Source organism: Bombus vancouverensis, chromosome 9 (assembly GCF_051014615.1).
Source record: "Bombus vancouverensis nearcticus chromosome 9, iyBomVanc1_principal, whole genome shotgun sequence".
Taxonomy (NCBI): domain Eukaryota; kingdom Metazoa; phylum Arthropoda; class Insecta; order Hymenoptera; family Apidae; genus Bombus; species Bombus vancouverensis.
Window position 1 is genome coordinate 7,504,566 of NC_134919.1, and position 15,275 is coordinate 7,519,840.

The following is a 15,275-nucleotide window of genomic DNA, read 5'->3' on the forward strand; positions in this document are numbered from 1 at the left end:
ATTAGAATTATATTTGAAAAATTATTCATAGTAATATTAAAGCTGCTTTTTCAACTATCTGTAAATGGAATTTTAAAAAAGGATAGAGTTATGCTTCTTACTTAACTATTGCTCATGGATGTAAAAACACGTTGACAACTCTAATGATAAGATGGCGAGCTAGTATGTTGATGGTTATTTTAAGATTATTTTTAACCTGAGTGTAGGAAGACTTTTAATTTAATAAAATAATAATTTATTCATGTTATTCGACCTTTTCATTAATGTGCCATGAACCCATTTGATTCAACGATCGAATCTATCCCAGAGATTTCTAAGATTTTTGATGAAGACTGCAATTGTACTGCTATTGATAAAACTATCGGGGAATTTTGCGGCGAAACTGAAACTTTAAGAATTATCAATGAGTTTCAAAAATTATACGAAACTCGTATTGAAAATGTTGATCGAGAGTTCGAAAATGAATTTGATCAAGTTTGTGTAAGTTCTTTTATAATATATAAAGTTAATTTAATTTATTTGCATAAGTGCAAATGTAAAACATTAAAAATATTTATTCCTTTTTGCAAGAAAATTGACAATAATAAATTAAGAAAACAGTGGAAATGAATGTATATTTCTCTATATTTTCAATTATTAATGTGAAACTTCTACTTTTATTGTTATTTAATATTTCATAGATGAAATTAGAAATATCAAAAGAATGGATAAAAAATTTAAAAGAGCAAAATATTATGCTAGTACAAGTAGTAGAGGATTTAGAGCAAGCTGCTTGTAATAGAGTTAAATTATTGGAACAAAAATTAAAACATTCATCAGTGTTAGTTTCTGGGAACATGTCAAAGTCAATGAATACAGAAATGGTATGGTGTTTGAAATTTTTCTTTAAGATTACTATGGTATGATATATATATATATAATGCAAATTTATATAGCAAATAATAATTATTATAGACTATACATACACTTTCAAATCGTGTAAGTATCTTAGAAAAAGATGAAAAATATATGCAACAAAAAATAGAATTTCTTCAAAGTGATATCAGAGGATTATTAGAACTAATACGACGTGCAGTGCAAGAAAATCATTGGAATTTAGATGATATAAAATTCTTTGAAATTCAACCTAGTGATATACCTGTCCCCACTAAGTAAGTTCCTATTAAGTTTCATGAACCTGGCAGTATATACATGAACTTCTAAAATGGAAATCCACATAAAATAAGAATCCACATGGTAGGGATCTGTTGGATCTCCAAGTGTGTGCTGCCAGGCTAATTAAATATTCTAAACAAATTAAGTAATATAATTTCTTTCATACTTTTGCAGCTGTACCTGTGATCAGGTAAATATAAATGTAGATGCTGATAAGAGATTGAAACTTAGAATACAAATTAGTCATGATTTCATGAATAAATCAGATTATCCATTAGATGGAAGTATATGCATGATACATCCTACCCATTCGACAACACTTTAATTAAGTTTTTACTTTTTGCTATATATATATAGATATATAATTGGTATATGTTGTTTATTTTATATTTTAATCTCCTACACTCTTTTTGATAAATTCTTTGTCAAATATGCTATAATTATGCTATAATTTTTATGTAAAATAAATGGTGGGTATGTAATATAATTATGTACAAATTGTTGTTCTTCTTATATTTAAATTTACTGTAATATGTATGAGAAATGAAAGTTTGAAATTAACTTTATGATTTTAAAATTAGGGAGATATAAGTCATAAAAAGATGCAGTCCTTAAAATTGCAAATCAAACATCTTCAAGAAAATGAAAAAAGAATGATTGTGTAAGTGAAAATGAAAAATGAATTTAAATAACGAATATTTTTTAATATATTTGTTATTAACACTAAATTCCATGTTTTTTAGATATCAAAAAGAGTTAGAGGATAAATTAATAGATCTTAATGCAAAATTGCAAACAAAAGAAGATACTGTTAAAGCATGTGTTTCTCAATTTCAAAATCTTAGTGACAATCTTAGAAAACATGTTAAATTTACTGAGCAAATTGCATGTAGCTCATTTATAGTAAATGATCAAGAACCTGTTGATGTAAGTTAATATTATCTTAAGTAAGTTAATACTTTTGAATCACAACTTTAAGTATATATGAATGTATACGTCTATGTAATTATATTTTTGATAAAGTGAAGTAATTGAAAATTACATAGATTAAATAATGAATAACAAGGCAATCATGTTGAAATATGAAATATTTTCAAATGTATGAGATTCGCTAGAGTAATATAGTGATAAATTATCTTTAAAACTTTTGTTGCTATCCAGATTATGTTAGTGGCTGATATTGTGGAAAAACTATTCATTGAAAAAGATCTAGAAACAAAAAACTTGCAGGAACGCTTACGTGACGCGGAATCTAATTTGATAATAGTAACTCGTAATAGCGATATAAGTTTAAATAATTTAAAAATTCAGTTGAATGAAAAGTACAAGACAATTCAAGAAATAGAGCAGCAAATGGTTAATCTACAAAAAGTTTGTGCTATTTGCTCGAATGTATATTTTATTATCCAATGATAATTTATTTATAATTCTATTTGTATCAACTGTTAGGAATCAATAGAGAAGCAAATTGTCTTAACAGCAGAAGTGACAGAAAGAAACGAAGTAGTAACGTCTCTGCAAAAACAAGTAGCTATGTTACAAGAGCAATGTCGTTCTACAAACATGCAAATTCATTTTAAAGAAGGCATTATTAAAGAAATGCGAAGAAAATTAAGACGAGCTAAGGTATAAACAGTAATTTGTGGATTTGTAAATGGATAACAATGATGTTTTTTATTTTCAGTTTCTATATTCTAACTTCTTTCCTTATACTTGTAATCGTTATGACAAAGTTACTATTGACAATCAAGAAATGGAATCTTTTTATAAATTATGTGAGAAAATTATGATACCAAAAATGATGTATACATCTGCTGAGCACAATAATGATTCGTTTTTGCAAACTTACATTAACAATATTTTAAATCATAATAAATTAACAAAAGATGTATCTATAATGAAAACAAAACACAATAATTTAAAAACAAAAATAATAAATTGTCATAAGAATACTAAATATAATAAAATTGATATGCATAAGAGTTTTCATGATATTGATAAAAAGATCTTGAAATATAGCAAAAAGCTACCATCTGTTAATACACACAAACAATTATTAAACAACAAAGATACTTCTATTTTCGAAAAATCTGAAAATTAATGTACGTTTTTCAGTAGATATAATAATTGAAATGTTAAATCATTATTTTAACATTTAGTTTATAAGTTATTAATAATATATTATATATTATATGTAAAGCTGGTCCCTTTTATATTATATTTCAATATGATTGCCTTTTATTTCTAACATTTACATCAAAATAATTAATATTTCATTTGCATTTAACATATTTTTTGCTTATACTTTTCTTCACACTCTTTTTGTAGGATGTTAAGAGGTCAAAGAATCCTACAAATCAACAGGTAATATATATATATAAATATTGAAAGTTTAGTGTTTATATTTATTGTATATAATATTGTCAAATACTGTTTTAAATGGATTTTAATTTTTAGAATCAAATTTTATTATATTTGAGTAAAGTAAAATCATTCATGGAACAAGAAAAGGAAGACCTCTTTAATTTAAAGATAGAATTGGAAAAAACTGTAGAAAACTTATGCAGCAGAAAAGATAAAGTTGGTAACATACAAATGCACATTTTTATGTCAACAAGATATTGAATAGAATATGTCATTTTCTAATTAAGTAATATAAAAAGAAGAATTTATTGTTATCTTTTTGAATATTTTTTTAGAGGATATGTTTAACTTCATTTTTAATAAGCTATCTCTGGATAAAGATCTTATGAATAAACATTTTTCAGTTGTCTGTAATATCGCGAAGAAATCGTAAGAAGAATAATTCAATTTAATAAGGAATTCCAGTATTTTTAAAAACAGAAAGCTTAATTGATTCCGATAGTATTTGCACATAATATATATTTTCAATTGTAATAAAATGTAGAGCAATAAAAATTTTATATTATTTAGCACATATTTTTAATTGAAAAATGTTTATTGTTATTAACATTGCTTTAAAATAGTTATACTAATAAACAATACTTGTAAATTTCTTATGAAAATAATTATTTACAAAAGAACTGTTTGATATTTCTAATTGAACAGGAATACGAAACGATTGATAGTGAAAATAATGTGGATAATATAAGGTATAAATTAGCTAAAAATATTGAATATGTGGACAAAATACATTTAAAAAAGGAGGAATCAATTGAAATAATTAATTCTTTAGTATGTATAATCTTTTAAATCATTCATATAGTGAAAAAATAATTTTGTATATTTAAATATTATATTATACTATTTATTATATTCTATATTATGCTTTAGCTCCAAATGGAAAATAATCATCTTTTTCATGTAGAAGATCTTAATTGCTTAGTAAGTATTATGTTAAATAATATTTAAATTGTATCAATAAATGTTTTATGATAAATTGTAATGTAAGTTATTAACATGAGGAACAAAAATTAATGTATTTTAGCCAAGCACGGACATTAACCGACGGAAATTAATGGACATATTCAGAGCATGTATTGTTGAAGCACAACTTACTATGGAAGATATGAAAGATGAAATAAATATAATTGTTTCTTCATTTAAATGTAGACATCAAAAGGTGAACTATATTATTTTGTGTTAATTACATATTACTAGCATGATTTTGTATTAATGACAAGATCTTTACAGTATGTTGATTTGAATAAAGAAGTTATGAATGTACAAAATCAGTTAATAAAAAGTCGGGGGATAATAGCAGAAGTAATTAATGAATTACAATTACAAGTAAGAATCGTTAAATTTAATTATATTTAATGTTATCACCTTGCAATTAATAAACTTTTTCTCTTCATTATAGGGAGAAGAAAGAATAAGACACAATGATAGAATTACTTCAAGAAAGAATAAATTAAAAGACATAAAAAATGAAATAAATCTGTCCCAATCCCAATTGTCAATTTATATAAATGAAATGCAGACCAATGTACAGAACAAATTTAATTTCTCTACTTAAGTTTAATATCTGGCTAACTAAATTAATTATTCTATTCAAATTTTAGGAAAATATATCTAGTTATGCAGAAAATGTATCCAACTACGACCTATTATGTTCAGTAATCGAAGAAATAGAACAAACATCATCTAGTCTGCAAATATTTCAAGTTCAAGTAAAGTTTTGAAATTCTTTATTGCATAAAATAGTGTTAAAATATTAATAATAAATGAATAATATTTAAATTATTTAAGGGATGTTGCATAGTAAAAGAGTTTGAAAAAATGAAGAACCAATTTTGTGAAGTAGATTCATCTACAAGGAAATTACAAGAAAAAATAGATGAAGCAGTTGTGTATTTACTACTATAAATATTTCTTAACTATTTCTTAATTTCAATTTTACTTAATTGAGCTTTATTCTTTGCAGTTGACAGAACATGACATAGTAGAATTGACACTTTCACAAAAAGAACAAAAATTACAGAAGTTAGAAGAAGAAGTTGATGTGATTCATTTAAAAGTAAAAAACGTGTTGGAATCATTTTTTTCTCCAAAAGAACATGTATGTATTTATCATTTTTATATTACATTACTATTTATATTATAATTAAGGTAAAATTTCACTTAATTTTGTTCCATTTATGTAATAGGTATCTGATTATAATATTATGGAGGCTCAATTATATACACAAGTAATATTTTATGTCATTTAATCATTTCATGTTATTTATTCCCAAATCTCTCTGTGATCACTCTAATATAAAAATATTATATTATTTTAGATTTTAAATGAGATACTGCAAACTAAACAAGCTGTATATAAATTAAGGAAAGAATATGATGAATTAAAATATAAGTTGTCACAAGTGAGGAACTTATAAATTATTTTAATTATATCATATTATAAGTAAATTTACTTATTTGTAATAAATATTTTACAGTCATCACTCCACCCTGAATGTGATAAGAAAACATGTTCATGGAAATGTAGAGTAACTGACTTACAAGATCAAGTTAAAATACTACAACATGAGGTATGTAATATTTAATTATCTTCTGTAATACAGTATGATAACAGTGACGTACTGATTGTTGTTTTAATAAATTGTGGTATATTTTTATACCTATTAACAAATTTGACTTCTGCAGGCAAAGTGCAATGAAGAAGCAAACAATTTTTTAAGAAATAACATTCAATCAATAGAAGAGGAACTGCATATAACACAAACAAAAGCAGATAATTATAGACGATCTCATTCCATAGATAATATGAAATTAAAGAAAAAGATTATAGAATTAGAAAATACCGTAAATATATATAGACAATTATTTAATATAGAGTATTACAATATTATTAGATACAATTATTTTGTATGTATTTGAATTTTAGCTTAAATTTCAAAAAGAAATTGAATGTACTCTTCAGCGGCAATTGAATGATAGCGAAATTGAATTAAAAAGATCTAAAGAATTATTAAATTCTTCTGTAAGTTGATTTCTTGCAAAAGTCTGATTATTATATTTATATCTTTCTTATTTACATCATTAAAAAAATTTTTTTAATTCTTTTTTACATTTTATAAAAGCACAATGAACATAGCATGGAAGAAACTTTGTTACGGTATGGCTGTTATCAGTTCAGATATGACACAATGGTAAGTGTTATTAATTATTCATACAAAATAAGTCATTAAAGTAAGAGTAATAGGTAGATTTATATTTGTAGACTGCACCTCAGTTATTTAAAAAACTGCAAAACACCATAAAATCAACAAAAACTGGCCTTCAAGAACTTAAAGCAGAATTCAAAAAATTGGTTTGATTAAATTTCATTATTTTCATTATCTCCTGTGTAAAAGTTACACATTATAATATACATACAAATTTTTATTATTGTTTATTTTGGAATAATATATTTTTTAGATTTGTGAAGACTCATCTAATAGCTGTTCTTCTGCAAAGACATTAATGAATTTACTAGAAAAATTACAGAAGTATGAAAATGAATTAGATAATTGTACCCAAGAAATTGAAGAACTCAAGAATACATTGTATTCTAAAGATAAGCTTGTAATAATTATTTCACTTTTTCATTTGGACAAAATTATTAACAGCATCTAAATACTATTATATTTACAGATAGAAAATATGGATGAAATTATTAAAATCCAAAAGGATTCCATTGTAATGACACAAGCTGAATTAAAAGAACTTCACAAAAAATTTCAAGAAAAGGTATGTTAATATTCAAAAACATCTTAAAAAAGAATCATTTGTAATATTTAATAAGAATGGCTGTAGAGTAACTGTATGTATAACATACATAAATTATAGGAAGAGTTATAATGTTTATAATTATCAAAAATTAACATTTAGATTAGAATTTAATACCAAAAGTATATTGAAATTATCTATTTAATTCTTAAGTTATATCACTTAAGTTTTTTGTTTGGATAAATTTAAGTAACTTTATACATCACTTATACTAAATTTATGATGCAAAATTGATATACACATACAATTATTTTATTGAAAATGTGATAATTAGAAAGAAACTATCAAGATTTATTATTAAAGGTATGTTAACTATAAGTATCCAAATTTTAATACAGTATGTAATAAACACATTTCTAGATTGATAATCAAGATCAAATAATTTCTCAATATGAAAAGGAAAAGAAAGAATTATTAGAACAGGTCTGTATTAATTTTATATTATTAATAATTATTATAGAAGAAATTTCTATTTTTATTTATTGGTTTTACTCTAGTTTATATAAAAACTTCCTCTGTCAGTTGATATAAAAATATATTCGTTTTTAGAACGAGCTTCAAGTTCAAACTATTGGTCATTTACAAAATGCTGTAGTGGAAGCTAAAAAATGTATAGATCAAATGGGACATAGAACAGTGAGTGATATGAATGAACAATGGCCTACAATTTCATCTGCAGTATACAGTCAAAGAAACGTGCATGATGTTTAAACGTTAACTTGTAATGAAACGTGTAGTGAAACATGTGCAAGTAACATATAGCTTATTTGTAAAAACAGACATTCAACATACTTTTGTTAGAAAATAAGATAGCAATTTACAGCATAATTTAAAAAATTTTGACAGATTATAATAATTATAAAATTATTGAAATCAGTTCCATATTTTAGATATAGAACATATCTAAAGATATAGAACATATCTTTAAATTTAAAACAATCGTATATTATTGAAAATATTTAAATTTCTACAATTTCATAATATTTGAATAATATTTAAATTCAAAAATTTAAATTAAGCAATACCTCAAAATTGCATATATTACATATATATTACATATTACTTGTGCAATATATTTATTAATGCCCAACACTTCATTTTTGTAAATATTGTTGATGATTGTTAAAAATATTTAATAGAAGTCTATATCTTATTGTTTTAAAATAAAAATATATGTATTTCTGTATACAAAAATTATGCTCATTAATAATAACAATATATTACTTATTATTAAAGTTTATCACTGTTTATTGTTACAATAAATAACTGAATAAATAACTTGCATGTATTTTGTTTCATATTTTGACCATACCAATAATTTTAGATAACTAACACTATATAATTTTCTTGTTTAGTTTCAAATATAGTGTTGTAGAAGTTAATTGTGTGACTTGATAATGAATTGTGATACTTAAAAGCAACATTTGTGTTTGGTGGTGTTGTTAATATGAACTTATTACACATTTTGAAGTATTATTTGTAGGAAAACAATCGAACAGTTTGTAATTTACAGTTTGAAGAAAAAATTGAAGCTATTCGTTTACTCACAGTGTATGCAGAAGAAACTCAAAGTCAATATAATGAATGTTTTGCAGAGGTATAGTAGACTCTTTTATCTATAATTAATTTTATTAATCTATTAAGAATATAATTTATTGTTTGCGAAATTAAATACCATTTATAGTAATATATTCCTTTCATATAGGCAGCTAAACAAGATAAATTGTTAGAGCTACAACGAGACGCAATACACAATCTTCAACAAAAAATTAGTAGTATGGAATACGATAACAGCACAGCTATTACTTTCATCCATATCACATATTATTCAATTTTAAAAACAATACAGGTAGAGGAATTTAAAATATTGCTGTAGATAATAACTCAAAATTGTTGTACATACTTTTTCTGATAATAAAAAGATGATATATTTCTTACTATCAGAGTTTTATTGCATTTTGTATTTGTGTATAGTTATTAAACTAAATATAAGTTACTGTTAGTTTTTACAATATTTATTTTAATATTAAGATATTAAAAGAGAGTTAATTTTAATAATTGTATCTATTAATAAATATAAATTTTTTAGGAACAACTGGAAACTCGAGTAAATGAAATTGAAGCTTTAAAAAATGAGGTACAACAAGCTTTATTTCATAAACATATATTCTTGTGAACTATGTCCAAAATATGTTAATATCATTTCAGAGAGATACTTTAATACAATCAAAATGTTACTTGGAAAGTAAATATTTGAACACAAAAATGTTATGGCAAGAAGCAGAAGGAAAATTGCTGGAATTAAGGTAATATCTTAATATAGAATTTTGTTAATGTAGAAGTATAATATATATTTTAAGAAATACTGTACTGTTAATTGATTTAGGAAAGAAACGTTGAAGATTGAACATAAAACAAAGATTACTGAAGATAAAGGATGTCAATATAAAATAGAAGTTAAAGACAAAAACTGCACTACTCGAGATATATTTGATTGGAGTGACTTAACATATAATAATACGGAACAATGTAAAAATTTATCACATGAACATGACTTGCAATCAGAAATTGGAATTTTAATTGGAGAAAACGAAGATATGAAAAGACAATTACAAAAATGTAAATTGGATTTTGACATCATTGACAAAGAACTGAAAACAGAAAAAGAAAGTGGTACTTATGTTCAACAAATTTCATTTGAATTACAAAAATTAAGAGATACAGAGTGTTGTCTACAATATGAAAATGAACAACTTAAATGTGATTTAAAAAAGCAAACTATCGAAATAGAGGACTTGTTAGAAAAGTTACAGTTATCTCAGGAAAATAACACAAAATTTGAGAAATTGTTAAAGAAATTAGAGGATAGGCAGATACAGGTATATTTCACAATAAGAAAAACAGTTCTAATAATTATAATGTGAAATTCTAGTTAAGTAAAAAATCATACTGATATTTTATTCCATTATGTGCAGATTAATGATTTATGCAGTCAGATTGTGAATAATGAAATTGTTATAAAAAAACAAACAGAAATCATTGAAGAACTTGAAAAAAAGTTAGATATAAAAAATAAACAAATTAATGCATATTTATCTGAATTAAATGAAGCAGAAGAAGAGATGTCAACTTTACATGAAAGGATACAATCTTTGAAAACAATGTTAAAGGAAAAATCAGATGATATGGCTAAATTGCAGGCAGATTATGAAGTGATGAAAGTATGTACTAATATTTGATATTTGACTTTACTACTTTAGAATACTCAAAAATTGATTGACTACTCAAAAATGTCTTATTTCAGAATGAGAATTCTATATTGAAGATGGAGAATAGCAATTTTGAGGATAAAACAAAAGAAGATATTTGCCAATTAAAAGCTATAGTATACAGTATATTTTATCATATATTAATTTTAAGATTGTAAATAATGTCAATATTATTTCTTTTCAGTTGAAAGATCTTCAAATGCAATTATGCTTCACTGAAGATAATTATTGCAGAGTCACTAAAGATTTTAATAGAACACAAGAACAATTAATCAAGATAACAAAACGAGAAGCTGATTTACAAGAATGTTTAACAAATATGGTGCTTATTATCTTTAAATATTTTATCTAACTGAAAATTCTTTTAACTTTCTGTTTAACCATTTTAGGAAATGGATTATTGCCTAAAACTATCAACTATAGAGAAAGAGAAAACTATACTTGGAGACTGCTTGGATAAACTTAAAGATGAATTAGAAGAAATTCAAAGAAACTATTCATCAAAAAATAGTGAACATTGCAAACTGCAAGATATTTGTAAGTCTTATGCGGAACAATTACATATTTTACAACAACAGGTAATAAATTAATCCAATATTTTTATCTCTAAAGGATTATATATATCTTACATCACATAATATTAATTTTAAGTATTTATTATATTTTTAGATTGAGGGAGAAAAAGAGAAAATTAAGCAAATGGAAGAATCAAATCATTGTATAGTGCAGCAGTTACAGGAATACAAGGAACAAAATTGTAATCTTATTAAGGAAAAATCGATAATAGAACAAAATAATTGTGAAATCATTTCAGAGGTAAACAAATATTTAATTGCTTGTAACATACAAGTTCAATAAAAATAATTTAAAATGAATTCTTTTTTAGTTGCAAGAGACACACAAATCCTTGTTAGATTTAAAAAAAGAGTGTCAGCTAAAAAATAAATCATTGGCATGCATATCAGCAGAATTAACAGAAACGGCAATGAGTAGATCGGAACTTTGTAATCAGTCGCAATATGTCGTTTCTTGTATACGTGTTTGGATGGAAGAACAACGAGAATATGTAAACAAACTTAGTACGAAATTGAAATCCCAACAACAGGAATTAGTACAACTTGAATTTGAAAAGAGGTCAGTGTTTTTAGAATTTCCAAGATTAGTATTATAAGATTTATAAGTTTAAAGTCTCTCAAAAATAATCGACAAAACAATTTACAGAGTATTAGTAGATGAAACAAGAAGATTAAAACACATGAATCATGCACTAATACAAAGACTAAAGCGGATACATAGACATGGTGGGAGGAATGTTAGAAATGTTTGTGCAGGATGTCAAATATTACCAAAAAATATTGATATACATCTTCCTACAAGCTCCAAATCACAGAAGGTAATTTCACTCATAAAACTTTCTTGTTTTATTTTTTTAATTAATACAAACTGATCTAACTATATACTGTTTAGAGTATTAGAAAGTTAAAACTATTAAAGATAATATGATATTTTTAAAATCAAATAGTTGTCTTATAATTCATGGTATAATTGGAAGACAATACTTAATGAAACAATGACATACAAATAAAACAATATGATAAGAATATATTTTATAGAAACTTCAATTTGTGAAAGTTAAAATTATTTATATTCAGATTTGTTCTTTACATCATATTGTTCTTTATAATTGTGTATCTTTCTGGAATGAATCTATAGATCTATGGTCAATTATTTTGAATTATTTTTAATTAATCATATTGGTAAATTCTTCATTCAAATTCTGTTCCATTTATGTTCCATTATATTCACCCAACAGGTGAAATCAGGGTAATTTGTTATTTATATTTAATTGATTGTAGTCTAAACAATCGTTAGACGGTTTATATTACAGTATATGTATTAAATTTAAGATTCTTACTAAAATACTTCCTTGAAACATAATGTAAAATCTGATATATTTATTGCTTTATTTACCATGAATTATAAGTCTTTTTATGAATCTTAATTGACTTAAATTTAAATACTTTCTTTCATTTAGAAACTAAATCTTACAAGGACAGCACAGCGCATGTCAGTGTGTAGTAATGGTTCGTGGTTCCCTAAAATGAAATATTTAGTAAACGAGTTACGAAAAAATAATGTAGAATGTAGTGAAAACTGTTTTAACAGGATGAATACAGATCTAGGGGCAGAAGAAAACCACGATTGCGGTTACCAATCATCTACCAGTAAATGAACATATATAGAAAGTTATGACTACTAAAAATGAACTAATCATACTTCTTAACGGACATATAAACAAATTGTTAATTCATCAGACTTTTTTATATTATTTACTATGTAATAGAAGTTCTTCATATTTATATGCGTGAGTCAATTTAAAAATATAAACTTACAGCTAGTAAATAATTCACTTGTCAATGTGTACTTTCTTTATTAATTTTTCATAATTAAATCTTCTGGAGTACGTAATTTTAGAGTAAAATGATACTTTGTATGACACAGAATATGCAGCAAAACAAGATTTTTTATGTATGCTTTGTGAAATAATTTAAGTAAAAACTTGCACTCGTTTATAGTAAATACTTCCAGACTGTTTGGAGGATACTAAAAATTACATATTACAGACTTTTACAAACTTTTGCTCATCTCTAAAGATCTATCATTATATGCTATATATATAATCTGATAGAGAAATATACAAACCAAAACAACATGTAGTAAAATGCTTTTATAAAAAAACTGGTGGACTTTTTGAGCTGTCCACCATGGATAAGAAAGAAAAAATAAATGTGTTAAATACACGATCCCCAAACATGCAGAAATACCTTTTTCAGTGAATAATTTTAGCCTAAAATACAAGTTCATAAATATTCATTTAGATATGGATTAAGATTAACTTTTTAAAGTTGTATTATATATCAATTACAAATTTTAAAGAGAAAACATTTTTTATAAATTCAACATACTCAAATACCTAGTAAGCTTGAAGAATTCCCATAATATATTTATAAAAACAGTATTACTTTTCCCTGTAGTCTCATTTAACAATTTATTTTCTGCAAAAGAAAACTGATATTATTTTGTTTTACACATATAATTGCTATTTATCAAAGTAACATTTATATTTATTTACCAAAAAAAGAACATATCAGATGCTTGTTTTCTTGATGCTTTTTAAGATAAATTATATCCTCTTCTGTAAAATATTTCCAAATACATAAACTTGGCTGCGGTGAATCAACATATTTACTATGAAGAGGATTTTTTGAATAAACCCACGGTCCGCACAAATCGTCATAATCTACATTTGATTCGATTTGAATGTCCGACTGGATTCTCTGTAAAGTTACTTGAATTTTCGGTATTATACGTTCTGACAAAGTTGACCACTTAACATTTATAATTGATTTCGACTGGTCTTTTTGACCGTTGGTTTCTGTACGATCTTCTGTTATGAATTGATATGACATTATCAAATATTATTTCTACCGCAGAACAAGGTATGTATATTTAAAAATCAGATACATATAATAGTTAAATTATGAACATTTAAATTGATAGAGAAAATCAGACTTGATAAATCGAATACAAACTAACTAACGGTTTGTGTTGATCGTGTTTTCTTTCACTATATATATACTAATATTAACATATCCTAAGCATAAAATATTATATACATTATATAGAATAATACATATAAATGTTAATAAGCCTACAATTTCATGTATTATCTTTTAATATTGTTAAAATAATTTATGTAAATCAATGCAAACGCCATTAAGAATCATATACATTTTCAACCACAGAATATCAACAACATAGAAATTTAATAGAGAATAATTTTTAAAATCGTAATTATATTTACTACGATGCGTTAGTGTGATTATAAAATGTCAATATATGTGCTTATTAAGTGTATGTATATACGATATATATATGTATCGTATCGGGAATATATATATATATCGTGTGAGGGTTTATATACACAATATATATATATTGCACTATTTAAAGCTACAAACATAAAATAAAATATTACATTTTTCGCTCTTTTAATTGTATAAAGGCGATTATAAAATGCATAAATTATTTTGCTTAAAGATACAATATTTTGATAAAAATTTTAATAATTTTTATATGTAATTAATACAAAATTTACAGCATATTTACTTTACATTTCAAAAGACAAAATAAATAAAAACTTAAATTTCTTCAAATATCAATATACACTTTCGAAATGTACAAAAAATTAACATATCTGTCAAACACTGCATAATAATGAACAAAGTGTATATTCGTGTAAATATAAATATTTCTTCATTTTGTTTAAAGCTAAAAAATTTGATAATGATTTTTACATAAATACCAGATTTTGTTTTGATTATCTAACATCCCAGTTTTAGAATTGAAATTCGTTTTTCTTTTTTTTGTTTTTTACATGATGGTACTTGATAATGTTTATTTAGACGAAATTTTGAAAATGATTTAAATTCAATAAAATGTGTATTGCTATTGGTAGTTAAAGTTTTATAATTTACAATGTGGATTATTTATTGAACTAATTCCTGCTTAACATGTAAAATTAAACATGAAGTATGAAAAACTATTATATAATAT

At 24.2% G+C, this 15,275-nt stretch overlaps 2 protein-coding genes across 5 annotated transcripts; one reads left to right on the plus strand and one right to left on the minus strand.

The window, feature by feature from the left end:
* Positions 1–59: 59 nt before the first annotated feature.
* Positions 60–13,369, plus strand: LOC117163510 (uncharacterized). 4 transcript variants are annotated; one of them, XM_076621869.1, is made up of 41 exons: positions 60–480; positions 681–863; positions 955–1,151; positions 1,330–1,345; positions 1,737–1,816; positions 1,899–2,082; positions 3,484–3,519; positions 3,613–3,735; positions 4,225–4,350; positions 4,450–4,500; positions 4,604–4,738; positions 4,810–4,905; positions 4,979–5,104; positions 5,181–5,288; positions 5,368–5,463; positions 5,543–5,677; positions 5,766–5,807; positions 5,898–5,981; positions 6,057–6,149; positions 6,265–6,423; positions 6,506–6,601; positions 6,702–6,770; positions 6,842–6,931; positions 7,039–7,185; positions 7,255–7,350; positions 7,750–7,812; positions 7,939–8,025; positions 8,873–8,986; positions 9,095–9,238; positions 9,479–9,526; positions 9,598–9,695; positions 9,776–10,268; positions 10,365–10,610; positions 10,694–10,774; positions 10,843–10,980; positions 11,048–11,236; positions 11,328–11,474; positions 11,545–11,792; positions 11,880–12,051; positions 12,694–12,742; positions 12,825–13,369. In XM_076621869.1, exons 1-41 carry the CDS (start codon positions 271–273, stop codon positions 12,827–12,829), a joined length of 5,100 nt encoding a protein of 1,699 aa, XP_076477984.1. In that variant the 5' UTR covers positions 60–270; the 3' UTR covers positions 12,830–13,369. The 4 variants fall into 4 exon arrangements, with proteins under 4 accessions (XP_076477984.1, XP_076477983.1, XP_076477981.1 ...); XM_076621866.1 differs by having other exon boundaries at positions 61–480; positions 12,694–13,369; XM_076621867.1 differs by having other exon boundaries at positions 61–480; positions 8,903–8,986; positions 12,694–13,369.
* LOC143303205 (uncharacterized) lies at positions 13,070–14,453 on the minus strand. The gene is made up of 3 exons (XM_076621876.1): positions 13,792–14,453; positions 13,633–13,714; positions 13,070–13,506 (listed from the first exon to the last, which is right to left on the minus strand). Exons 1-3 carry the CDS (start codon positions 14,126–14,128, stop codon positions 13,287–13,289), a joined length of 639 nt encoding a protein of 212 aa, XP_076477991.1. The 5' UTR covers positions 14,129–14,453; the 3' UTR covers positions 13,070–13,286.
* Positions 14,454–15,275: the final 822 nt, after the last annotated feature.

Excerpts from the sequence above, each read along its gene's own strand:
- LOC117163510 (XM_076621866.1), top strand. The coding sequence starts at position 271 with ATGAACCCATTTGATTCAACGATCGAATCTATCCCAGAGATTTCTAAG. Across the intron at positions 10,775-10,842 it reads TTTGCCAATTAAAAGCTATA|TTGAAAGATCTTCAAATGCA; the intron begins GTATACAGTATA and ends ATTTCTTTTCAG. Across the intron at positions 12,052-12,693 it reads CAAGCTCCAAATCACAGAAG|AAACTAAATCTTACAAGGAC; the intron begins GTAATTTCACTC and ends TCTTTCATTTAG.
- LOC143303205 (XM_076621876.1), bottom strand. The coding sequence starts at position 14,128 with ATGTCATATCAATTCATAACAGAAGATCGTACAGAAACCAACGGTCAA. Across the intron at positions 13,715-13,791 it reads TCTGATATGTTCTTTTTTTG|AAAATAAATTGTTAAATGAG; the intron begins GTAAATAAATAT and ends TTTCTTTTGCAG. Across the intron at positions 13,507-13,632 it reads GAATTCTTCAAGCTTACTAG|GCTAAAATTATTCACTGAAA; the intron begins GTATTTGAGTAT and ends CTTGTATTTTAG.